At 36.9% G+C, this 27,435-nt stretch overlaps 1 protein-coding gene across 1 annotated transcript in view; it reads left to right on the top strand.

The window, feature by feature from the left end:
• Nucleotides 1–4,789, top strand: part of ARIH1 (ariadne RBR E3 ubiquitin protein ligase 1) — a 131,432-nt gene extending 126,643 nt beyond the window's left edge. The window contains exons 12-14 of the mRNA XM_087824496.1: nt 1,236–1,496; nt 2,865–2,977; nt 3,996–4,789. Of these exons, the coding sequence (XP_087680622.1) occupies nt 1,236–1,496; nt 2,865–2,977; nt 3,996–4,080 (459 nt within the window). The 3' untranslated portion in view covers nt 4,081–4,789. The remainder of the gene's footprint in view (nt 1–1,235; nt 1,497–2,864; nt 2,978–3,995) is intronic.
• Nucleotides 4,790–27,435: the final 22,646 nt, after the last annotated feature.

Genomic DNA, 27,435 nt, shown 5'->3' with positions numbered 1-27,435 from the left:
GAAAGCAATACTTTGTTAATATCGTCAACTCTCCAATGTTCAGATATGTCCCCATTTATCTCATTATTTTTTTATTTTATTTTTTCAAATATGTCTTAATTCAGAGAGAGGAAAGGGAGAGGGGGAGAGAGAGATAAACATCAATGATGAGAGAGTCATTGATCAGTTGCCTCCTGTGCACCTCCTACTGGGGACCGAGCCCAAAACCTGGGCATGTGCTCTGACCAGGAATCAAACCACGATCTCCTGTATCAGGTCGATGCTCAACTGCTGAGCCATGCCAGCTGGGCATAAATTTTTTTAATAGTTGCTTTAAATCAAGATCCACACAGATCCACAAAATGGGTTTGATACCTCTTGAGTCTCCTCTAATCTTTAAGTCCTTCCTTTATTTTTTATTTATTTTTTTCTCTCCTTTCCATTTATTTGTTGAAGAGACTAAGTTATTTTGTCTTACAGAATTACCCATATTCGCATTTTGCTGATTGCAGCTCCCTGGTGTCATTTAATAGGTTCTTCTATCCCTGTATTTCCTGAACCTGGTGGTTAATTCTAGATACTTGAAATCAGTCTCAGTTTGGGGAGGCACGGTGTGGAAAGGACATAAAACTCTTAGCTGGTGGAACTGTGTATTGCAGTATATCAGGAGCAATATGGTGTCTGGTTGTCTCTCTGTTTTCTAAATCTATTTTAAAGTTGATATTAGAGAGGAGAAGGGAGAAAGAGAGAGAGAAACATCAATTTGTTGTTCAACTTATTTATGCATTCATTGGTTGATTCTGACCAGGGATCGAACCCACAACCTGGGCATATTGGGACAACACTAACCAACTGAGCTACCTGGCCAGGGCTGTGTCTCTGTTTTCTACTTCAAAAATGTGATGCTTCTTGCTTTATACTTTATTGCTTACTGTAGAAGAGTAGAACTTTCTGTAATGATGGAAATGTGCTTTATTATCAGTGTCTGATTTGATAGCCACTATGTATGGCCATTAAGTGCTGAGGAACTGAATTTTTTATTTTAATGTAAGTAGCCACATTTTATTGGCTGCCATATTGGAAAGTACAGCTATGGGACATTCAAAGCAATATTAAATAACAAAGCTAGCAGTAAATGTCTGTCCCTGATTTTAGCCAAATTCCTATACTTTCATCAGTAAATTGATTGTTCGCTTTTGTTTATATATACTACATTTGTCATAATTATATAACCTTAATTTTTCTTAATGGGCCAGCGATCTAGGGCAGCTCTGCAGAGGTACCTGTTCTACTGCAATCGCTATATGAACCACATGCAGAGTCTACGCTTTGAGCACAAATTGTACGCTCAGGTGAAGCAAAAAATGGAAGAGATGCAGCAGCATAACATGTCCTGGATCGAGGTGCAGTTCCTGAAGAAAGCAGTTGATGTCCTCTGCCAGTGTCGTGCCACACTCATGTACACTTATGTCTTCGCTTTCTACCTCAAAAAGAATAACCAGTCCATTATCTTTGAGGTAGGAATAGTTACACAGGTGGGGGAAAGGGCCCACCTGTGTCATAGGGACTACTTGGTCTTTCATAGATAAGATTATATAGAGAGAGTTTTAAAGGTTCCTATCTGCTCAGAAAATATGGATATAAAATGTAGTATTTGTTGGGAAAATACAAAAAATTTAGATTTCTTGTCCTAAACTACATTCAAACTGATGTGTGTTAGCCAGCTAGCAATTCACTGTGCAGGCTCTAGAGTCAGCCCTGAACCTGAATCTTGACTTCATCACTTGTTAGCTCTGTTGACTTGAAGCAGATTGCTTAACCTCTTCTATATTTGTTTTAAAATGGAAATAATACTTTTCTAGGATGTTATAGATAAGCTTTAAGTGAGGCAATCCATATATATTGCTTCTATACCACCTGGTATGTCATAGCTCTTAATAAAAGCCTTTTTTCAGGCAAAACTAATATGTGGTGTTAGAAGATAATATGGTGGTTATTTAATGACTAAAGGGGGCTTTAAGCAGTAAAAGGTTTTCAAGTAGATATGCTTGTTTAAAATTGATGCAAGAAACATTGGTGTCGATAGGTGACTAGACAGTAATACTGACTAGCAGATGGGAATTTAGGTGGATGAATGTATAGAACTAGCCATTGTAGTAAGAGATAACAAGGTTTTAATCTCTCATACAGCATTCTCTTAAAAGAAGTAGGAGCGGCCAGACCTAAGCAAGAATAGGTTTCTGTTTCTTCCTCAAGTTTCCCTGTTAGTTTTAGCAAATAACAATTCTCAGAACTAGCAGATTCCTGAAGACTTTTTCAAATCCTTTCAAATTGTCCTTGATATTCTTTCAGAGGTAATGGGTAAATCTTTAGTTCTTTTAACTTAGAACAAATTGTCTTTATTGTCTTCTTTTTTTTTTATTGTTTTTTAATCCCCACCTGAGGATATATATATTTTTCCCCCTCCATTGCTTTTTGGAGTGGGAGGAGAGAGATAGAGAGATAAATAGAAACATCAATGTGAGAGAGAGAGAGACATCAATTGGTTGCCTCCCACCAAAACACTGACCAGGGCCAGGGATCGAGCCTGCAATGGAGGTATGTCCCCATGGTCGGAATCAAACCCAGGACCCTTCAGTCTGCAGGCCAAAGCTCTGACCACTGACCCAAACCAGCTAGGGCATAACAGATTGTCTTTGAAAAGAGAGAACAAGTTGTTAGAGGCAAAAGCAATAAAGAGCTTTACAGGTGCAGTTAAAACCACCAGTGAACATTATGGCATCTGTGTTGAAAACAGTCTCTAGGTAAGGAAGCAGCTAAGATGGTTTATCTTTCAGCTTTTTTTTAAAGCCAAAATTTACTATATATTTTTCCTCCTCTTGCAGAATAACCAAGCAGATCTAGAGAATGCCACAGAGGTGCTTTCGGGCTACCTTGAAAGAGATATTTCCCAAGATTCTCTACAGGATATAAAGCAGAAGGTACAAGATAAGTACAGGTGAGATTTTTTAATAGTTTTTGAGCAAAAGATTGTGCCATTGGTAGTCTGGTATGCCTTAGTGCTAAAGTTAGGTAATAGTGAAACTTGGGTTTAGCATATCCAGTTTAACTAAGCTACTGCTATGTTTCTCATAGGTTACTTCTGTCCTTTGGGCAATAAATTACAGATAGTAGTGCTAGTTAAATTTAGCAGAGGAAAGCAGCCATTTCAGCAGTATCTTGCCAGCTGATTTTGCTTCTTCCTTTCAACTTATTTGCTGCCCTGCAAGGAAGAGCCTAAAAAGGGCAAATGGCCATTAGGATGAGTGATGAGATTATGATGCTGGTCTTACCCTGGGGATCCTGGTTATTGACAAGTGAACTACCCAGGTTTTCTTTAGAGTTTTTATTAGATTTTTTTTTCCGCCCTAAGGAGAGATTACTTTGTCGCAGGGGTAGATAGCACTTCAAGATATGCTCTCTCTTAAGCTTAAAATGTAAAATATTTGCTTTCTCCATGTGGAGGTTTTTCCCCCAAAGTTGTTATCTGGCAAATACTAATACCTTTTTAATTGTAGTAGAAACCTTTGGGAATTTGGAAGACTTGGAGATTTAGTCCTAAGTAATATTTTTACATCCCTTAGCCAACTATAGCTACTACATTGTGTTTATGGTACTTTCACAGTTAACAAAGATTTTATAAGTGTGAATAAATAACCCTTGAAATTACTACTTCTTGAAACTGTTTACTTCTAGGTAGAATGACAGAATTGAATCAGATGATTTCTAAGGTCCTTAGGAATTTTTAACATTTTATTGCTCTAAAATTTCCCAAACTGGGAATCATGGCTCTTAAAAAATACCTTTTTAAAATTAGAAACAGTTTGTTGTGTCTTTACATCTAAACCTGAAAATGTGCTATTAAAAACAGGTGTGTAGTTCTAAGTCTTGATAAAATGTAGGGGCAACCTAAAGAATAAGTTTTTTTTTTTAATTACTGGAGGCTGACAACGTTTTCTTTTTCTCTCTGATTACAGATACTGTGAGAGTCGACGAAGGGTTTTGTTACAGCATGTGCATGAAGGCTATGAAAAAGATCTGTGGGAGTACATTGAGGACTGAGAATGGCCCTGCATAAAATGAACTCTGAAAACTTTACCATCTAGAGTGCTCATGCAATTAAAACAAACAAAACAAACACAAACAAGGAGGCACTAAGCCCATTCTGACACTGCTGGTCTATAGTACCAGAATTCTGTTTGTTAACGGAAAATTTAAGTAAATTATATTGTAATAAAAAAAGGTAGATAAACCATTGTACAACAGTATTCTAGGCCGCCAACAAAAGTGTGGCAACCACACTGAAAGCCCTCCAACTTTAACTTGTAGCTTCATTCTCAAAGCTGACTCGTTTTTTTTCTTTTTCTTTTCCCTGAGTATAGTACAGTTAAAATTTAAAACAGGTCCTTGACACTGCTTTTCATGCCCAAACCAGCCATTTTGTTGTACTTTGGTAAAGGACCTCTTCCCCTTCATCCCCTACACATACAAATACACCTATACACAGAGACTGACTCTTTCTCTCATACCCCAAGGTAATGAGTGAATGATGATTAGTTCCTTGTAAAGAAAATTCTTGGGGTGGGAAGGGGATAGGCAGCAGGCGGAATTAAAAAAAAACAACAAAAAAAAAACTTTGTATATGACTTTTAAAACAAGAGGACAACACAGTATTTTTCAAAATTGTATATAGCGCATATGCATGGACAAAGCAAGCGTGGCACGTGTTTGCATAATGTTTAATTACAAAAAAATATTTATTCTTTAAAAATCTTCCAAGATTATGTCTATTTGCTGTGCTTTTTTTTTTTTTTTTTTTTTTTTTTTCCCTTTTTTCTCCCCCTCAGTTTTCTTATCTTTCCAGTGTTGAAGGTTGGGATAAAAAAAAAAAAAATGTTGGTTTAGCACCTCTGGAAGACAAGAGCTCTTTGATTTTCCTTTCCTGAGATTACTTTACCCTTTCTGGTTTTGATATGTTGCTGGTCATGGGCCTCTTGCCTTGAATTCCCAGTGCTTTGATCAGGGCCAGGGAGGTCAAGCTCTGACAGTACCATGGCCTGGTAAGGGCTGCAACAACAGAGGGCTTAGTTGCTGCAGTTCAAGAGAGACCCATTCCTCAGCCTCATTCCCCTTCATGGCCTCATGCATCTATGTCAGCCTTTGTGTGCTCACGTCATGCACACCGGTAAAGGCTTCCTAGGCTCCCTATCCATCCAGAGGAAACATTTCAATTTTTTCCCCTTTAATTGCTGCTTTGAGCCTTTAAGATTTTAGTTGTGGCTCTCCTCTCACCCTTTCTTTACATTAGGGTGTCAAATAGAATGTTTTTGCTTTAAATATAAATATAAATAAATAGCCATTCACTTAGTTTCAGATTGTGAATTTAAAATGGCAAATACTAAAATTGCTTGTGTGTGTTGCTGTGGGTTGAGTTTGAAGGTGAACACCCCTAGAACATGATATTCCCATCTAGTGCATTTAAACAGAAATCACTGACTGTGCTTCTTTTCTGTTGTCAACAAATAGGAAAATTAATAATGCATTTTAGAGGAAAATTAATAATGCATTTTAGCTGTGATACCCATTTTTATGAAATTTCTACTAAGAGCTATGTTAAAAGTAAAGGATGGTGGTGGTTTTATTAATTATATACCTGTTTAGGCCATTCTGGGTGTGGTATTCAGCAGGTCAGCATCCCTAACTAAATCTTTTCAGTTTAATACAGGAGTGCAGAGTGAACTAGGCAACTAGATTAAGAGGTCTTAATATTAAATACCAGTTTGGGTTGAGGACCTCTTTGTCTTCCTTTAAATGTCTTGCGCCTAGGGAGTGTTTACCATTTGTGAGGCAGCTTTGTCTACTCTTGTATTGTACATCTTATTACTCCATTGAGAAGTAGGCTCACTTTCCTCTGGCCTTTTGCCTAAGTTAGGCTTTGCTGAATCATCCTACTTTTCCTTTTAGAAAAGATTGTTACATGAGATGTACTTGTAACTGTTCTTTTCCCATCAAAAATTAGTGAATGTTTGCTGAGTACATTATGCTGCTTCCTTAAACCACTTGTTGCTTTAGGATCAACTTTATCTGTATCCATTAATCCCCTCTCCCTTGCCACCTCAGGTGCAAATCTGAATGCAGTGTCTGCTTCTTCGATGTCCTCTTCTCCCACGTTTTAACTTTATTTTAAATGACTGCATCAATCTTAAAAGGCATTTATCAAACTAAGGAGATTTTTTTTAAGAAAGCTTGAATAAGTTCCTTTCCCTGGTGTCTGAAAAGCAGCCAGAGTTGCTATCTAGATATATGTGGGCCCCTTAATCAGAATGTTTTGTGTATATGTGATATTTTTTAAAAATCTTAACCAGATAACTGCAGTATCTAGTTTTGAGTGTCATTACACGCTCCCCTTGCAACAAGTATCCAAAAACTGTGTGTGCACTTCGTAATATCAGCCCCTACCCATGGAGGAACAGTGCTTTTTAAAGATACTTTCTAGTTTCAGTGTTGGCATATTTTCTGAGGGTATTGCAGTTATGGGTGCATTCCCTGACTTGTATGGATCAAGGTGAACTGGCCTTTTCTACTTCCAATCTTTTAACAACTATCTGCATATTTGACAGTATTCCCTGAGTTAATTGCTTTCATTGTTAGTAGCTTCTGTTACCCCAGCTGGGATATAGGCAAGCCATATTGTATGACAGCTTCCCCATTTCACTTGTCTAAGTCTTTCTATCAAGAGGGCTCTATTCACGTTAGCACCAGGGTCTCCCTCTTATTGAGGGCAGTTACATTGTCTTGAAAAGTGCATGCTTCATTTGAACAATTCATTGAGCAGTAGATGGACTTAAAATGACTTATAATAAAATTTTGATCCAAAGCTCAGGATACAAACCACAGTGGTAAAACTGAGTAGCATATAATATTATCAAACTAAATTCTGTGTAACTTGCTGCGACCCAGATTGTATGTGTTTTATGTGCGTTTAAATAAATATATTAAATACACATGTATACATAAACACATATATAACAGATCCAAGATTGACTGACTTGATTTGAAATGGTTGAATGTGCAGTGTAAAATGTGATTCAGCCATGATTAGGAACTGAAATTTAATACAAGAGAGAAAAGGACTTAATATAACCAATTCTTTTAGTTACAAATCCTGGGTATAGAGCACTTGGAAGATGGGAGGGGGCGGGTTGGTGAGACAATCAGATCGCTAAATTGATTAAATGCTCCTAACCCTGTAATTTTGTGCATAGGCACCCTATGCTGTGGAAAAATAACTGTTCTTAGATTTTCATTGTAACTGGACTGTTCAGGTTGCCCAGAGGGAAAGAACATTCCTAATTCTAATAAAATAAACTTTTATTTTGTTATTCCATTAGTTACTTATGTTTTTTATAGTTAAAAAAAGACATACAGGTGGTCTAACAATCACCTGTATTATGTGCCTTATTCACTGTTCCTACTTAATATAAAATGTTAAGATTTGGTTTCATTTCTTTGCAGGGAACTGTGAATGAGACCATCCCAACAATTAACTTCGTTAATAAAGCCTTCAGAGCATTTTCTGAAAGCTTTCCAATTTCTCTGTCTTGAACGTTGAATTTAGATTGCTATTTGTGTTGTAACAGTGATACATATTAGATGCTTAGTATATCTTTGTCAGTTTTTTAAAGAAATAATTTAAAAGTTATTCTCAACCTCAAAACTCCTGTTATTTCCATTTAGCTCACTCTTAGAAGCTATCTCCCATAGGAATGGGGAGAGAGTTGTCTTAAAGAAGGTCCCAGGTTGGAGATTGTTGTCATTGATATTCTAGCCAAGTCCAGATTTTAGGACAATTTAACTTGGTCTTATTTGGATCTATAATGAGAGTTCATTTATCACTTTTATCTTCAAAGCACTTTAACTTATCTAAAGCAAGTGGGGTAAGAATTCCTCTTTTTTACAGAAGAAAATAAGGTTCACTGATGTTAAGTAACTTGCCCAAGGTTTCATAATTTCTTCTATTTGGGACTCAATCAACATTGCATTACCGCTTTGTATTATATTTTCTTAATCTGATCTCAGAATGACCTAACATTCAGTACCAGGAAAGGTGGTTCTTGGCTATGGTGGTGTGCTGTTAAACCACATCAAAGACTTTCTGTCTGTCTCATAAAGATATATGTGTGTGTGTGTGTGTGTGTGTGTATACAAATGAATTTCTGATAAAAAGAATTTTGAATAGTCACCTGGTACTTGTTACAGAATTTTTTTTATAACTGGTAAAACACAGAACAGCTGTTATCCATTTGTTCTCAGCATTTCTTCTATGGCACTTTAAGAAGATAAGTAGTAAGCATTTGGAGGAAATCTTGACTCCTTCAGAAAAAGGAAAAAATGTAGGCCCTTAAGATTCCCCCCACACACACCCAGATTTCTTTGGTGTATTTCTGGTTTATTTTAGAGAATTTGCTTCTCCACTCAATTACCCAAGATGAAATAGCTAACTTGCGAGTGGTCAACTAGAAGTAATCAAATTGTGCCTAGTGTAGAAGTAAAGTTAAGACAACTGAGTTTTACATTTTTGCTTTTTTGTGGAATTAAATCCAATTTTCAAGGCAACTGTTAATCTTTCTCTAGTCAGTAGCATTTAAGGGAGGGAAAATAATAGATTCTTTTGAAAAGCAATTTTCAGACTATGATTAAACCATAGATATGCATTTTAGGGCCATTTTTAGAGTAGGGGCCAATTAGTATATAAATTGATCACACATTGATATGTAGCAACTACAACAATGCCAAAAGCACAACTTTATTACCACAGGAATTCAGGAGTCTCAAACTCAGATGTCTGCAAGAGTGAGGTAAATATTTTATTAGACTATCCTTGGCCAAATGGGCTCTGATAGGAGCCTGTGAAATACACTTTTTGTGAATTCTCTCAATTTTGAAATGTTGGCAACTGATTTACAATATTCTTAAATGTGGGTCAAATTAAAACTGCACTTGTGCCATAGAATTTTTCAACTTGCATTAGTCTTAGCTTGCAACTTAGGCTACTGTCCATCTGACACACATTAGAGTCACCAAGAAGCTTCAAGAAAACAAGAACAAAATAACGAGTGCCTGAGTCCTACCCCATAGAGATTATGACTTAATTGCTTTGGGTTGTGTCCTGGGCATTAATTTTTTAAAGCCCTATCACCACCCCCATCCCTGATGATTGTACAATGCAGTTGCAGACCTGCAGACAATTCAGGCCATTTATCAAAACACTTCTGTAGTTTCAAAGAGTATAGATGTGCACTCAACACAAGGGAAAATCAATCGACTCGTGGCAAATTCACATGCTCAGGAAAGGGCCACACTGCAGGCCCTAACAATGGGGTTTGTGGAATGGTGCCTTATAAGGGTCTAGTGTGAAATGTCTAATTTGTTAGTTGTCCAGTAAGTGGTCCACTTTGAAGAAAATTCACAAAACTATGAGAACTGTAAGACTGACAAGCAGAGTAGAATGTCCACATCAAGTAGCAATGTATTCTCTGCCCAACGGAGAGAAATCTAGCTGGGAAATTAAATTAGTGTAGTCTGAGCCAACATAGTTGTATGGTTATAAGCAAAGCTGTCATTAAGTATTTGTCAAATCAGAGCACTTAAGTTACAAGTTTCTCACTGTTTAATTCTTTTAATGGTCTTGTGTGTTAAGACAGTTTATTTTCCTGTTTTTATCCCCAGTATGGTATAGTGGAAAGATACCAACATTTCAGCCATAGTTTTCCTTTTTGTAAAATGGGGATAGTAATAGGAGCTATAATTGGTTGTGCTGCTGCTTAGATGCCTTATATTATCTGTATCTTCTAAGCAGCCCTGTGACAAAGTAGGTATTCTATTTTATAAATGAGAAACAGGTTGGTAGGCTATTAACTTCCTTAGAAGTTACAGAGAATATATGGCAAGGTCATGCTTGTCTGATTCCTTATGTTCGTTCTATTGTGAGGATCAAAAACAATAGGAAAATAGCCTACTTACAGGCAGTAAGAATACTGGGACTAATTTGAGCAACAAATAAGGATACAGAACTGTCTCATAGACTCCCAAAGGCAGGATGAGATTGGGTCCAAGAACTAGAAAGCCATTTTTTTTGCTTTTTTTTCATTTACCTTTATTGTTGAAAGTATTACAGATGTCCCCCTCCATTGATCACCTCCACCCCGCTCCCCCCCCCCCCAGGCCTTCACCACACTTATCCTCTGTGTCCATGGGTTACGCATATATGCATAGAAAGCCATTTTGAATTCCTGAACTGGCATTGTTTGCCATCAGTACATCCACATCATTCTGACAGCCTTTGCTTTCCCTGTAGCTACCCTATAACTCGAGGTGTTTCATGTTAACTGTTCCAGACACAGGTAGACAGAACCAAACAGACCCTTGGGTCCAGCTCATTGATAAAAATGTGGCTCTTGGGGGGCTTAACCCTGTGGGTTGGGAGGCAGATCTCAGAGATCATGGTTTGTTGGCTGCACATCACAAAAGCTGTGTTGGACAAAACCAAAATGCCCTGAAATGAAATAAATGTAAGGAATACTATATAATAGATAATTCTGAACTAAAATTATTACTAAATGCTTCATGTTCATTTTTTTATAATTTTATTTTTGTGTAAAGTACTACAGATGTCCCTTTTTCTCCCCAATGACCCGTTCCACCCCGTTCCTTCCCCCTCCCCAGTCCATCTCCCCACCATTGTTCGTGTCCTTGGGTTGTGCATATTCATGTTCATCTTTTTAAAAAATCACAATCCTATGAGATAGTTAACATCTCCATTTTATAAATAAAAAAATAGAAGCTTGAAGGTGATTTCCCAGAAGTCATCATTTTGTAAGTGGTGAATGAAGATTCAAACCTAGGTTCCTTCAGACAACACCCATGCTATTGTGCACTGATCTAGACACTGGAGGTACAGCGGTGAAAAAAGGGCCTGTTGGTTTGTCTGAAGCTCTTAACCTTGTTTTCTACATTGAGACTCGGATTGACCAAGGTCACCCAGCCAGTTAATGGCAGAGCTGGAGGCACATTTTGACCACTATGCTATAATCTTTTCATTACACTGTAGCTGCTGATTCTCAAACAGCTTTCCAGCAGCACCCTCTAAAATTACATAGGTTGGTTAGGTGGAACTTACAGCCTTAGATTGCCTTGGAGACTCCTTGACCAATTTTTATTTTTGGTGGTTCTGTTCAAAACATGTCTCGTTAACCTCAGATGCCTATACATTTTCTACCTTACATTTGAGAGCCACCCTAGCATTTTAATGACAGTTAAGAAGCAAACCTCATTTCCAAACCTCCTTCAGAGGGCCAGTCTTACCTATTTCAAACTAATGACTTGACTTCATATTCTGCACAAAGTAACAGTTCCTGACTTGGTGTCTTACTTGGCACCTGTATATCCCGCCTCACTGACTACACCTGTGTAAAAGTTTGGTCTTTTCAAGCTGCATGCCTTTTGCCATGGAGTATTCAGGGTGGGAATTTGGAAGGTGATTATAGAATACAAAATCAAGTCGCTATAGTAGATTTCCTTCTGATGCCTAAAATTGGTTTCTGTATGCATAACAGAGCAGTGTCCTAGGAGCCACTTCGCTGCACATTAAATGGCTTTTTTTTTTTTTTTAGAATTGGGAATTTGGGGCTTGTGCAGTGAGGATCTGGCTCTCCAGAATCAATTGGCAAGGTGGGATTCCTGAGGAGTAAACACAGCATGATTTCATCCTAAGTTTTCTAAGGGACCCTACCCAAAACCACCAGTGTTTATTGAATTTCCCAGTTTCCTCTTGCAAGGAGACTCCCAATGTGTACTTCCACCTCTGCAGGTCACAGCATTTTCTCAAAAGGAGTGCAGCATAAAATAACCGGCATTTATGGAGGACCTCTTGTGGGCCCATTTAGGCAGTAGACATTCTAATGGAATGCTCTAAAATTGTAAGTTCTTACATCTGCTCTTAAGTCATTTACAGTGGTGCCTTGGTTTTCAAACGTCTCCTTTGGCTAACATTTCGGGTTACAAACGCCGTAAACCGGGAGTAAATGCTTCGGTTTTTGAACACGCCTCAGAAGTCAAACATGCCACATGGCTTCTGCTCAGTGCAAGATCCTGAGGCCTAGCTGTCGCCTGTTGATCCCTCAATTTTCTAATGTTTCAGAACTCAAATGGTCTTCCAGAACAGATTACATTTGAAAACCGAGGTACCACTGTATAACCTAATTGCTAGTCTTCCTGGTATGAACAAAGTTGTTTTGCTTGTATAAATTTCTACCATATGATCCTGACTTGTGGTCCATTTCTACATAACAAGGGCAAATACTAAAGTGTTTTCTAACAGAGGAGAAGGAATGACCTGAGTGTCTAATTGCTCTGGAAAAGATGCCTGCTTTGAATAGGAAATGATTTTTGTATTCAAAACTCCTCTGACTGGTTTGGAGCATTGTGTCATGGAGCAAATACTAGAGAATGGGTTTAATGAAGAGTGATAGTGTTCTTCATGCCTTTGAAGAATTAACTTTCCATTATTTTGACTAGCTTGCAATAGAGTAGGTTAACTCTCATTAAATCTATTCATGTTAAATCCAACATTTGTACAAGACAGTGCCTTACACAATGGTCAAATTCGTTCAGTAACCAATGAATAACAAATTTCAGAGGAAATGAAATTGCTTCACAGATCTCTAAATGCTGTTTCAATAGGACACTGGACTGTGTGCTTTCAAAGATAAATTTCATAATTAAGGTCCTAGCCCAGAACAGACTAGAGCCCAAATATCACAGAACAGATCAGTGAAGGATTGGGGAAAGATGCTCCTGAAGTAGAAATCCTCCACTCATCTTTAAGTTTCTATATAGAAATCAACACATATATTGTGAACTGCGCACATCTTAAGTGTTCAGTTTGATAACTGTATACACCTTGTTATAACCACCCAAAAGATGATATAGAACATTACCATTAATCTAGAAAGTTTTCTTGCGCATCCTTCAAATCATTCCTGTTCCCTTCCCTACTCTAATGATCATTTGCTGATTTTACCATTAAAGGTTAATTTTGTCTGTTTTTGGACTTCATATAAATGGAATCATAATATTTAGTCTTTTGCATATGGCTGCTTTCACATAATATTTTAAAGACATCTGTATTTTATCTATTGGTAAACTATTCTTTATTGCTGAGTAGCAGTTCATTTTATAAATATACCACAGTTTGTTTATTCATTCCCCTATTGATGGATTTTTTATGTTGTTTCTAACTTGGGGCAGTTATTAATAAGACTGCTATATAAATTCTCCTAAGATTTTGTTTTGTTTTTGTTTTATGGATACATGTTTTCATTTCTCTTGGATACTAAGAGTAGAAAATTGCTGAGTCATATGGTAAGTGTACATTTAACATTTTAAGCCACTGCATTCCTGTTCTTCAAAGTGCTTTTACCATTTCCTACTCCCACCAATGAAATATGAGAGTTCCAATTGCTCCTTGTCCTTCTCAACATTTACTGTTGTCAGTGCCTTTTATTTTAGTCATTTTTGTGGGTATGAATTAACTCTGATTTTATTTACATTACATTTCCCTAATGATTAATGACAATCAATTTTCATATGCTTATTTTACATTTGTATGTCTTTCACATCTTTTCCTATTTTAAAATTGGATTGTCTATTGTGGTTATTCTGTGAATTTGGATATTAGTCTTTTGACAAATATACGTGCTGTGATTTTGATTTTTATTTTTTGGTAGACTATAGCTTATCCACTTTTTTAATGACAAGCAAGAATTTTTATTTTGATTAAGTCCACCTTATCAATTTTTTTCTTTTATGGTTTTATGACCCCAGGGTCACAAAGAACATATTTTCTTCTAGAAATTTATGGTTCGAGATTTTATTACTATGATGTATCATAGATGGTCTATTATATATCTCAATGCTTTTAGGTTTCACATCTATGGTTTGGAACTTTGCATTTAGGTATATGATCCATCTCAAATTAATTTTTGTGTACAGAATGAGGTTTATTTTGTTTGAACATGGATATTCCATTATTCCAGCAACATTTGTTTAAAAAGTTTTCTTCACCCATTAGATTGGTTAGCATCTTGGTCGAAAATCAATTGACCATATGTGTGTATAGTTATTTCTAAGCGCTCTATTCTCTTCCCCACAATACTTCATTATTATTGCTCTTCATATTTTTCAGCAAATCTGAGGTACCACCTGACAAATTTTTTTGTCAGTGGGATAGAGGAGTGGGGAGAAATTCTTTTAGCATTTCTTCTATTGTAGTTTTTCTAGAGATAAATTTCTTAGCTTTAACCTATTAGAGAATATATTTTACTTTTATTTTTGAGGGGTATTTTAGTTGGATATAGAATTCTGTGTTGGTCTTTAATTTCTTCTCTCACTACTTTAAATAAGTCATTTATTTGTCCTCAGGTTTCATTTGTTTCTGGTGAAATGTCATCCATTATTTTTATTTGCTTACTTATCCAAAATGTGGTTCATATCCTCCCTCCCCCAAGGTTACATCTGCTCTTTATCTTTGGTTTTTAGCTGATTGATTATGATATGCATAGGTATATTTTCCTTTGTGTGAAGTTTACTGAATCTTTGGATCTATGATGTCTTTCATTAATACTGGATATTTCCTGGCCATTATCTCTACAAGTATTTCTTTGTTCCATACTCTGTCACTTCTCCTCTTCTTTTGAGACTCCAATTGCACATATATTAGATGATTTGATGTTATCCTACAGATCTCACATGATTTTCTTCCATTCTTTTCTCTTTTTGTTTTCAATTTGGATACTTTCCATTTAGCTGTACTCAAGTTGCCTAATATTTTCCTTTTAAACCTATCTAATGAATTATTTATTTCTGACATTGTATTTTTAATTTCTAGCATTTCATTATGTTTGTATAATTATCATGCTTCTGCTAAGATCGTCCATTTCTTCATGCATGTTGTTAACATTTCCCACAAGATTTTTTAACATTTTAATCAAAGCTATTTTAACAATCCCAACTGATAATTCAGTCAACATCTGGGTCATCTCTAGTTCTGCTTCTATTGAACCCTTCCTCTGTGACCATGGATCTCATTTTCTTGCTTTTGTAGATGTCTGGTATATTTGATTGAATTCTGGACATTTTGTGTTAAAAAAAGAAAAACAGAACAGGCAAGTAGATATTACTTACCTTTAAATGAGGCATGCCCACTTTTCTTTCAGACACTTGAGTAGTGGCTCAATCAATCTGATGTATATTTGGCCTATATCTGGGCTCTATTGCTGCTTTAGTTTGATTCAGTTAACCACTAGCTTCAAATATTTTGAAGGCAGAATATGAACTTTACTTTCAGTAGGGCCTGGTTTTGGGCATTGGCAAGGTGTCAGAGATACAACTTTGCTTCATAGCTAAGCTGTCAGCTTTTGGAAATGTGGGAGATATCTCCCTGCTTTACAGCCTAGCTCCCAAGTTTCTTTCTTCTGATGGTGGTTTTGTTTTGTTTTCTTTTTTGTCAGTGGGATAGAGAAGCGGGGAGGTATTTTTCTCAGCTCCTGTATTTGCCCTACACTTACTCTTTTGAAAATGAATGCCTACAGTGCCTGGGAGTGGGTCTCTCAGCTCTCCAACCCCATTCTTAGCCTTCAAGAGTACCTCTGATGGATTTCTCAGCATTCCTGCCTTGCCCCCTCATTTTGAAAGGGTATCTTGCCCTTGGGAGAGGCTCCACTCACCTCACGGGCAGGAGTGATCTGTCTCAACTCTTCTATTACCCATCCCCTTTACACTTTTGATCTATTACTTCACTGTATTTGGTTACAATCCAAAAGGTAGGATTGATTGGTGGGTGCAGGCTTTTTCTGTGGTATTGGGTCCTCTAGATTATAATGTCATGCCAGGCTTAATGAGGCTGTTAAAATTTTGTTAAGTTTCTACTGGTTTATCTTTATTGCCCTATAACGTATTCCTCTTTCAACTAGAACTTTGAGTAGCCATGGGTCTCTTCTAGCCTATGAAGGACTACTTAGCACTTCTGGAGATTTATTCATTTAGGTTTCTTTATGTCCCCAGCTTTCTAATGAGTTAAAATTTTTATTTTTATTTTCTAGTTAATCTGGCCTTTTCTTTGTTTGCTAGAGTGGGTGCTATATTCTTTTCTACATCCAAATCGGAAGTGAGTTCTATGAATGGGAATTTTCAAATGGTTTCATTTACATATTTTAGTAATTAGTTTTTAAAATTAAAAATACATGGATAATAAAAAGTTAAATTTGATAGTATATTAAACCGTGAAAAGCAAGTCACATTCTCATTCTAGCCCTTTCTGCTTCCTCTACAAAGATAAACATTATTACCAGTTTCTTGCAATGTCTTCTTAAAATTTAATTTGTAAAACATGAATATCTCCCTGCTATTTTTTTTAACACAAATAGAAGCATACTAAATTTTCTACACTTTGCTTTTCTCTTATAACTATTTCATCATCTTTTAAAGACTACAAAACATGTCTTAGGGTGGATATACTTTGGCTTATTTAAACAATCCCTGGTAATGGACATTTCAGTATTTTTTTCTCACAAACAATGCAGTGTATATAACTTTGCCCACATTCACTGTTAACTATATCTATAGTATCATGAATGGGAATATTTTAAGTGCTTCATGAAGGCCCTTAGAGCTTCATGTTATTTCTAAAGTGTTTCCCAAGGTGTTGGCTGGACTCTCAGCAGGTATGGGTTTTGGAAAGGGTGTGGGAGGACTGGATATCGCAAAGAGGCATAAGGTACTGCTCACTCCTGGCCTGCTCACTTTCTCATCCCTAGTCCCCAAGCTAATGCTTTATCTTTTAGGTATCATTTTAAGCATCTCTTACCCAGGGAAATTTCCCTGTCCAAAGAAGTCTAGATTGAATCTCCCTGTACCTTATGCCTAGCAGGTGTATCAGAACAGAACTGGCTGTAGACCCTACCAGAGTAGGAATGACATATTAAAATATTTAAAATGTAGGAACTCAATGGTAACTTCTTTATATACATATTGAGGGAGTTGAAAGGTTACTAATGCATAATTCCTCTTCCGTTTTCTCAGCGCCTACCATGGGGGGGTGCCATTTTATTTAGAATGCTTTTACCCAGCTGTATGACTTGAATGATCCTGATAAACAGCAAGGTTACTTCCAAAGAGGTTTTTTAAGGGAAATTAAGAATCATGTGTCACACAAGAAACATTGTCTGTGACTCTGCAATTTTTCTGTGAAGATGTTATGTTTTTTTAGGAGATTTTTCTAATTACCTACATAATTAAAGCACACTGGTTATTGCAATTTGAGAAACCAACATGCTTTCTTATGAAAAAGGCCCATGCACAGAAAATCCTCTGTCTTTCTCTTAAAATCTGGGGTCAAAGGAAAGTTTTAAAACAAGTGATAACAACAATAGCTTCTATTTAATAACATAGGCATAAACAATGTCATTTACTTCTCACAGGACCCTTTCAGGGAGATTTTACATATTGGGAAAATGCCCATAAGCTGTCCACCAACACCTTCCCTAAGGCTCTGCATTTCAGTAATTCACTGTACGATTCATCCAATTGCTTTTAAAGTTAGAAATCTAGTGATCTTTTGGTGATATCTATCTCCCTTTCTCTCATTCCTTATATCTAATTCTTCACCATAGGAGGTTTGTTTTACCTCCTAAATTTCTTGAGAATCCATTCACTTTTTCTTTTCCCATCACTCTAGTGCAAGTCAACTGAACTGCTTCATCCCATTTGCAGCATCTTTTCATTCTTGTCCCCCTCTCAATCCATTCTCTACTTATTGTCTAACACAAAGTCTTTATTATTTTTTTAGTCTTCACCCAAGGGTATTTTGCCCATCGCCTTCCAGAGAGAGTGGGAGGGAGAGAGGGAAAGAGAGAAACATCGATGTGAGAGAGCTGTATCAATTGTTGCCTCCCGTACGTGCCCCAATCAGGGCCGGGAATCGAGCTGCGACCGAGGTACGTGCCCTTGGCTGGAATCAGACCCGGGACCCTTCAGTCCACGGGCCAACATTCTAACCACTGAGCCAAACCAGGTAGGGCTAACACAAACTCTTTAAAGGTTCATTCTGACCATGTCATTCCTTGCTGAAAACTCCAGTCCCTTCCCAGTGTCCTTAGAATAAAATTGCTCACATGGCTTCTGTGGATCTGCACCACTAGTCTTCCTTACCTCTCTACCTATTGCAACCAACACTTTCCCCCATACATCTCTTTCAAGCTACACTGGTCTTTCTGTGCTGCAAACTGGCCCAAATTTTCCATCCTCAGGACCTTTGCACAAGCTCTTCCTTTGCCTTAGACTTCTTTCCTGGCCTGCTCACTTTCTCATCCCTAGTCCCCAAACTAATGCTTTATCTTTTAGGTATCATTTTAAGCATGTCTTACCCAGGGAAATTTCCTTGTCCAAAGAAGTCTAGATTGAATCTCCCTGTTATTTGCTCATACTACTCTATGTTTCCCCTTCGCATTTACCATAATTCTAATTATATAATTATGTTGTCCTTTTAAATTTTTCTCTATTATGGAAGAGGTAACACATCCATATAGTACAAATTCAAATTGCACACAAAATATAAAGCCTCTTCCCTTCCCTGTTCCTCTACTACCCATCTCTCCTTACAAGTAACCACATCTGGCTTTGAATATCCTTCCAGAGATATTTTCTAAGTATATAAGTGATTATGTACATAATATTGCTCTATATTTTTTGCCTTCTCTTAACACAGATACTAATACATTTTTCTGCACTTTTTTTTATCTGTTAATATCTTGACAATTCTTCTATATCAACATGTATATAGTTGCCTCTTTCTTTTTCATGTACCATATAGTATGGGCTTATGATTATTTATTTAACCTCAATTATTGAGCTTTTAGGTTGTTTTTAGGCTTTGGTTATTACAAACAATGCTGCACTGAATAACTTTGTAAAGTCATTTCCCACATTTTTACCTATAGAATAAATTCTTAGAATTGAGCTAATTGAGTTAAAGGATATGCGTGTTCTTAATTTTGGTAATTATTGCCAAACAGCACTCGATGGAGGCTGTACCAACTCACATTCTCACTATCCACAGATGATGAATGCATGTTTCCTCATAACTATGCCAGTGAAAATTTTAGTTCTTTGTCAATGTATGAGGTGGAAAGTATTTCTTGGAAATTTTAATTTGCATGTTTTCTTCTTTTCAAAGTTATATTTTCATATGTTTAACAATCATTTGTATTTCTTATTCAGTGAACTGTTTCTTCATAAACTTTGCTTATGTTATTATTTAATGTCTGACTTCCGCGCTACTCTCTGGGTACAGGGATCCTGTTACGTTTTACCATCACGTAGTGGCTGGAATGAATGATGCTCAAGAAATGAATGGCTTGCCAGCTGATGTGACTCAGTGGTTGAGTGTCAACCCAGGAACCAGGAGGTTATAGTTTGATTCCCAGTCAGGGCACATGCCTGGATTGTGGGCTCGATCCCCAGTAGGGGACATGCAGGAGGCAGCCAATCCATGTTTCTCTCTCTCTCTCCCTCTCCCTTTCTCCCTTTGAAATCAATAAAAACATATTTTTTAAAAAAATGAAATGACTGGCTTGCCCTGGCCAGTGTGGCTCCGTTGGTTGGGCATCTTCCCATGCACTGAAACTTCGCCAGTTCGATTCCTGATCAGGGCACATGTCCAAGTTGTGGGCTTGATCCCCAGTGTAGTGCGTGCAGAAGGCCGTCAATCAATGTTTTGTTCTTACATGGATATTTTTCCCTCTCCCTTCCTCTCTCTCTAAAAATCAATAAAAATATTAAAAAGAAAATTTTAAAAAGAAGTAACTGGCTTTCATCATGCAGCAGTCAAGTCCAGAACTCGTGTTTGACTCCAAAGCCCATACGTATTCACGACCATCCAGTGGAAAGACCAAGCATTTAATTCATCACACCCGAGGCCAGATAGGTAATGTAAAAATGACTGAAGTGGGCTGGGAAGTGGCAAAAGGTGAACATATGCTTATAGTCTTCATATTTATTTTATTGCCTTGGAGGAATGGAGGGTCATTGTTCGATCTTTATTTATCCTGAGGCCGGGTTTCTGGCTTTCTTGTGAAATCTGACATTTGTCCATGTAAGAACCTCCAAAGATGTAGAAAAATTTTATAAAAATTATTTTAGCTAACAGAGGATATACTTGGAAGCAAGATGTCAACAGACTGAGAAAATTCTCAGAATAACAGTTTGCAGCTTCTTTTATGCATTTGGAGTTAAGAAGGGAAGTAAGGAATATTACATGGAGGTGGGAGAAAGAAAGTTGGGGATTGGGTTACAGGATAGTTAACATTATTTGCTCTCTTTTGAAAAGAGTCATTTCAAAGGTGTGTTAACCGTAGATGCACAAACAATGGGCAGGGCTTGCTTAAGGCAAAGATAAACCTTTCACTAAAGAAGTTGTATGCCTGAGCTGTGACTACCCACCAGGACCTTCCTAGTTAGCAATTTATGATCAGATCACCCTGTGAAGTTACTTGCCCTAGAATCCTCCTTTTTCATCCACATTTAAAAATATTTCCAATCAAAAGGCTGCTCAAATGCAGCCCACCATCAGTGGGTTTGCAAACTCAGGCATAAACAAGAATGGAAGTGTCAAGAAACATTCAAACCTATAGAGAATTTTTGTGAGTTTATTTGAGCCAAACTGTTGACAATTGTCAGGAAGCAAAATTTCAATGGATTGAGATAATGTTCCAGAGAATGACAGTTTTGCATTTTAAAAAATATATTACAATAAAAAGAGAAGACACAAGTGGGCTATATGAAATCCGTTTAAAATGACATAGAGGCCTAGCCGGGCATGGCTCAGCGGTTGAGCATCGACCTAGGATCCAGGCGATCGGGGTTCAATTCCCAGTCAGGGCACATGCCTGGGTTGGGGGCTCAGTCCCCTGTCGGGGGCATGCAGGAGGTGGCCGATCAATGACTTTCTCATCATTGATGTTTCTGTCTCTCTCTCCCTCTCCCTCCCTCTGAAATCAACAAAGATATATTTAAAAAATAAATTAAAAAAAATAAAATGACATAGAGAATAATGTAAAGTCTATATGTCTGTATATATATTTAGATTTAATATATAATTTCAATATATAAAGAATAAATAATATACAATATTTTAAAACTCTGTACATGGGTTATCAGTGTGCATTGAGCATTGGAAATAATTCATAAACTCCCAATGTCCTAAGTATTACTGCTGGATGCCCCCACAGGGAACCATTACTTTTGGCTTGCCCAGTGTCACTGACAAGACATCTGCTACCCCTGGGAGCTTTTTGTTTGAATTTGGCTTTGAATTTTTGCAAGTTTTTCCCTATGGCAGGCTGAAATCTTTAGAATATTCATTTTAATAAAAGTATATACATATATACTTATATATATATGTATATATATATATAACAGTTATTTTTTTAATTTGGCAAAGCTTTCCATGTAACTTTAAGCATATTAAATAGGCCTAATTAGTTTAAAAACTTTCATGAGGAGAGAGAATAAATCCTTGAGGTATTCCAGGGCCCACTGGAATAACCAAAAGTCATCTCTCAGTAAAAAACTACTTTAAAATTTAAACTAGCTGTTTTGGATCAGTGGTTAGAGCATTAGCCTGTGACTGAAGGGTCCTCAGTTCAATTCCAGCCAAGGGCACATACCTTGGTTGCAGGCTTGATCCCTGGGCCCCAGTCAGGGTGAGTGTGGGAGGCAACCAATTGATGTGTCTCTCTCACATCAGTGTTTCTCTCTCTCTCACTCTCACTCTCTCTGAAAAGTGATGGAAAAAATAACCTGAGGTTGTTAAAAAAAAAAATTCAAACTTTGGGAAGGTTGTCCAACAAACTTAACCAAAAGATTATGACATAAATTTTGCAAACCTAGGTGAAATAAACATTTTTATGGTAATAATTTAAAAAGTGACCAATTAAATTTAAAAAATTTTAATATTAAATATTTTGCCCAGACTATAGAATTTTGCTTAATTTACATAAGTATTTAATTTCTTTAGGCCAGTGAAAGATTATACGCTAGCCCAACCAGTGTGGGTCAGTGGTTGAGGGTCGACCCATGTACTAGGCAGTTGTCAGTTCAATTCCCAGTCAGGGCACATGCCCAGATTGCGGACTTAATCCCCAGCAGGAGCTGTGCAGGAGGCAGCAGATCAATGTTTCTCTCTCATCGGTGTTTGTATCTCTCCCTCTCCTTTCCTCTCTCTCTCAAATCAATAAAAACTTTTTTTTTTTTAAAGATAATATCGTAGCAATGCCATCCGGAGGTGAAAATTCACTGCATATAATACATAGGTGACACACATTATTTAAAGTCCGTACACATAATTTGAATTACTAATTTTTGCAGAAAACTCAAGTTGTTGTTTTTTTTAATTTGCCCTTGATACTTTTTAAGAAGACTGGAAAAAGGGAGGGAAGGTCCTAATTACCAAGACCTATTGAGACTCTCAGTAAAAGCCTCAAGGGCTGTGAATGAGTGGTGGAAACAAAGTCTTTGCTCTAATCTAAGGAATTAAACAACAGGAGAGAGCCAGGCTGGGTTTCTTTTCTTTATAAATTTAAAATTTTCACAAACTTTTATAGCTTTTACAACTTTTTACAAACCTTATCCATTCAAACACAGCTATTCTTAGAACAACTCACTTTTTTCCTTTTCCCTCAAAAGTGAATTTCAATATCTCATGTCTTCCATTACCAAAATTGCATAATTTCTTTTTTTTTAAATTTTTAATATATTTTTATTGATTTCAGAGAGTTTAGGAAGGGAGAGGGAGCGAGATGATAGAAACATGAATGATGAGAGAGAGTCATTGATCGGCTGCCTCATGCACACCCCCTGTTGGGGATGGAGCCCGCAACCCAGGCATGTGCCAACCGGAATCAAACTGTGACCTCCTGGTTCCATAGGTTGATAGTCAACCACTGAGCAACACCGGCTGGGCTGTATAATTTCTTTTTAATTTAATTAGAATTTCTAACTTTTAGAAATCTCAATTTCCAATGATAACCAAAAAAGTAAGTAACCAGTATTGGTTGACTTTTATGAACATATTTCATAACCTTTAGAAACAGGTTTCTCTATTGACAAACACACTCTTAAGAAACACACCTCTAAGCACTGGAAATTTATTAACAGCTCCAAATTTATTCCACAGCCCCTCTGCGACAAAAGCCAAAAGCAAGTGAACCTAAGACTTGTCTAGCAACTAATGTCTTAGTATTTGATGTTATTTAAAAATATTTAGATATTTAATAACTTTTATTAAATTGACTAATTTAGTGAGGAATAACTGAAATAGGTTAAATTGATTTATTCAGATATGGCTTTTTTTTAAACCTTAACAATTGGGTTGCCACCCAAATGTTGATGACAGACTAACAAACCTATTCATCCATTTTTGAAATGTTTCTTTCCCATTTGAGTACTTTTTTTTTTAAGTTTATAGACAGTATATAGCTTCGGGTTGCCTCTGAGAGCCATAAAGGCTTGGATATATGAAACCTCTATTTCCCTTGGGAATGGTAAAACAGGTTTAGCTCTAGCATCAGCTAAATAATTTTTTTTCCTTCCATGGTGGCAGCTTTAGAATGTCCTGGAATTTTTATAAATGCCAATTGTTTTAATTTTTGTATGATATTTAATAATTTTGTAACATATTTTCCATTCTTTATGGGCTGCCTTAGAAAATTAAGAAGTCTTGCTGTTTCCATAACATTCTAAAGTAGTGAGTTACATTGAAGGCGTAGCTACTATCAGTGTGAATATTGGCTATTTGATCTTTGGCCAATTCACAAGCCCAAATTAGAATAATTAGGTTTGTTGGGCAGGTAAATAAGAATCTTCAATTATGTCCACTGTGGAAGTTACTGCATATCCAGCTCAGTAACATTTTTGTTTATCCTTTAAAGATCCATCTATGTCCAGCTGATGTGGCTCATCAGTTGAGCATTGACCTACGACCCAGGAGATAGAGGTTTGATTCCCTGTCAGGGCACATGCCTGGGGTTGTGGGCTCCATTCCCAGCAGGGGGCGTGCAGGAGGCAGCTGATCAATGACTCTCTCTAATAACTGATGCTTCTGTCTCTTTCTCCCTCTCCCTTCCTCTCTCTGAAATCAATAAAAATATATTTTAAAAGATCCATCTGTAAACCAAATTAAAACAACATTATTAAGGAGTTTCCTATAAAGCATTCCTAGGAATAATAAGGTGGTCAGTAAGCAAAAGGTAATCGTGGATGTTTTCATTCTGCAAAGAAAGTAGCAAAGTTGTTGGATTAAGACTGTTACATTGAGTTTAAGCGAAATTAGTTGCAGAAGGCAAGAGCCAGTAGGCTGACAGAGGTGTTGAATGCAATGAGAATTCAGTGGAGATTTAATAGAATGAGGAATATAAACAAAGGAGAGCCCATAACTATTTTTGTTTGTCTGCATAATATATCTGTAGCAGAAATGGCTTTCATGCAGGGAGGGAGCCCTTTGGCTACGGAGTCTAGTTGCTGATTATAATAGCCTACAGGTCTATGATGATCTCTATTTTTGAGTTAAAAGTTCTATAATTAAGGTGTCCCAGAGTGGAAGCTTTAGATAATTTTTTAGAGATTTTATAGTTTGTTTCCAATTCAGTTCCACTGAATTGGATTAGGTACATATAGAGGCTGGGCCATTAATGAAAAATTTGGAATTCAATTGTAACAATATTCAGTCAAACCCAAGAATCCTCTAAGCTGTTTTCTTGTTTTTGTTTGTGGGTTTTTTTTTGGGGGGGGGAGGAAAAGGTAGGGTTCCTCTGCATTTTTCAGGTAAACAGAATCAGAGCTTGTTTTTTTGATATCCATGTCTCTCTATAGTTAGCTGTTGCAATAGGTATATTTTCTCCTTTGGGGAGTCTAATAATTTTCTAGAGCATAAAACTAAGTCATCCACAGTTAGGATTAGAGTGGAATATTTAGGAAATTTAACATTATTTAAATCAATTTAAGACAATAGACGGAATGCTTTGTATATCCTTGGGGCATTACTGGCCAAGTAAACTTGTAATTTTTCCAGGTGAAAGCAAAGAGGTATTAACTGTTTTTTTTACTGGAATGCTGAAAAAGACATTATGCAAATCTGTTAATGAAAAATATTGGCAGTTACAGGAATGGCTGATAATAATGTATGTGGATTTGGAAACACAGGATGTCTGGGAATAACTGGTTTATTTATAGCTCAGATTTTGTAAAAATCTCCATCTTATTCCATTTGGCTGTTTTATTGGAAGGACAGAAGAATTACAGGGGCTCATATATGGAATTATAAGCCCCCACTTTTTATGGTAATTTTAATTTCTCCTAAACCATTAATAAGGAGGGAAAACACCTTCTTGTAGTCCTCAGAGCAGCCCTATGCTTGTTTCTGTTTTTCTTTTTTAAATCTCATTTCAGCTTCCTATAATCCTTTAAGTGGACAGACTTCTCTATAGGAGTTTTCTTTCTAAACTTATTTAGTAATTTCGCTGCTTTTGCTCAATTAGTATACCTACCAGAAACCAGTAGGTATACTAATTGGAAGAGGTTAGAATAGCCAGTATTACATGTTCTTTAAATTTTTTTTTTTCTTTAAGTATATACATATGTTGAAAATTTATCTTTATTGTTGAAAGTATTACAGATGTTCCCTATTTCCCCCCATTGATCCCCTCCATCTGCCTCACCCCCAGGCCTTCCCTATACCATTCTCTGTGTCCATAGGTTATGCTTATATACCTATAAGTTTTTGATTAATCTCTCCCCACCACTTCCTCGCCCCCCCCCCCCGCCCACCTTCCCTCTGAGATCCCTCAGTCTGTTCCCTGCTTCTATGTCTCTGCATATATTTTGTTCATCCATTTATTTTGCTCATTAGATTCCACATATGAGTGAGATCATGTGATACTTGTTTTTCCCTGACTGGCTTATTTCATTTAGCATAATACTCTCCAGGTCCCACCATGCTGTCCCAAAGGGTAAGGGATCCTTCTATTTTACAGCTGCATAGTATTCCGTGGTGTAAATGTCCCACAGCTTTTTTATCCACTCATCTACTGATGGGCACTTGGGCTGTTTCCAGATCTTAGCTATTGTAAACTGTGCTGCTGTGAACATAGGGGTGCATAAGTTCTTTCTATTGGTGTTTTGGTTTTCTTAGGATATATCCCTAGAAGTGGGATCACTGGGTCAAATGGCAGTTCCATTTTTAATTTTTTGAGGAAACTCCATACTGGTCTCCATAGTGGCTGCACCAGTCTGCATTCCCACCACCAGTGTACTAGGGTTCCCCTTTCTCCACGTCCTCACCACACTTGTCATTCATTGATTTATTGATGGTAGACATTCTGACAGGTGTGAGGTGATATCTCATTGTCATTTTAATTTGCATCTCTCTGATGATTAGTGACTTTGAGCATTTTTTCATATGTCTCTTGGTCATCTGTATGTCCTTTTTGGAGAAGTGCCTATTTAACTCCTTTGCCCATTTTTTAATTGGATTGTTTTTCTTCCTTTTGTTAAGTTTTATGAGTTCTTTATATATTTTGGATATTAACCCTTTATCCGATGTGTCATTGGCAAATATGTTTTCCCATACAGTGGGCTCCCTTTTCATTTTGTTGATGGCTTCTTTTGCTGTACAGAAGCTTTTTATTTTGATGTAGTCCCATTTGTTTATTTTCTCCTTTGGTTCTCTTGCCCTAGGAGATGTATTGGGGAAACATATTGCTACTAGAGATGTCTGAGATTTTGGTGCCTACGTTTTCTTCTAGGATTTTTATGGTTTCAGGTATTACATTTAAGTTTTTTATCCATTTTGAGTTTTTTTTTGTGTATGGTGTAAGTTGGTGGTCTAGTTTCTTTTTTTTTGCATGTACCCGTCCAGTTTTCCCAGCACCATTTATTGAAGAGACTGTCTTTACTCCACTTAATGTTCTTGCCTCCTTTGTCAAATATTAATTGACCATAATGGCATGAGTCATTTTCTGAGTTCTCTGTTCTGTTCCACTGATCTATATGCCTGTTCTTGTGCCAGTACCAGGCTGTTTTGATTACAGTGGCTTTGTAGTATAACTCGATGTCTGGTAAAGTGATCCCTCCAACTTTGTTCTTCTTTCTCTAGATTGCCGTGGCTACTCAGGGTCTTTTTTGCTTCCATATAAATTTTTGAAATGTTTGTTCTAGATCTGTGAAACATGCCTTTGGTATTTTAATAGGGATTGCATTGAATTTATAGATTGCTTTGGGTAGTACAGACATTTTAATGATGTTAAT

Source organism: Miniopterus natalensis, chromosome 1, assembly GCF_054644295.1.
Source record: "Miniopterus natalensis isolate mMinNat1 chromosome 1, mMinNat1.hap1, whole genome shotgun sequence".
Lineage (NCBI taxonomy): Eukaryota > Metazoa > Chordata > Mammalia > Chiroptera > Miniopteridae > Miniopterus > Miniopterus natalensis.
The sequence above is the reverse complement of the archived record's forward strand: the minus strand, read 5'-3'. Positions and strand labels throughout refer to the sequence as shown.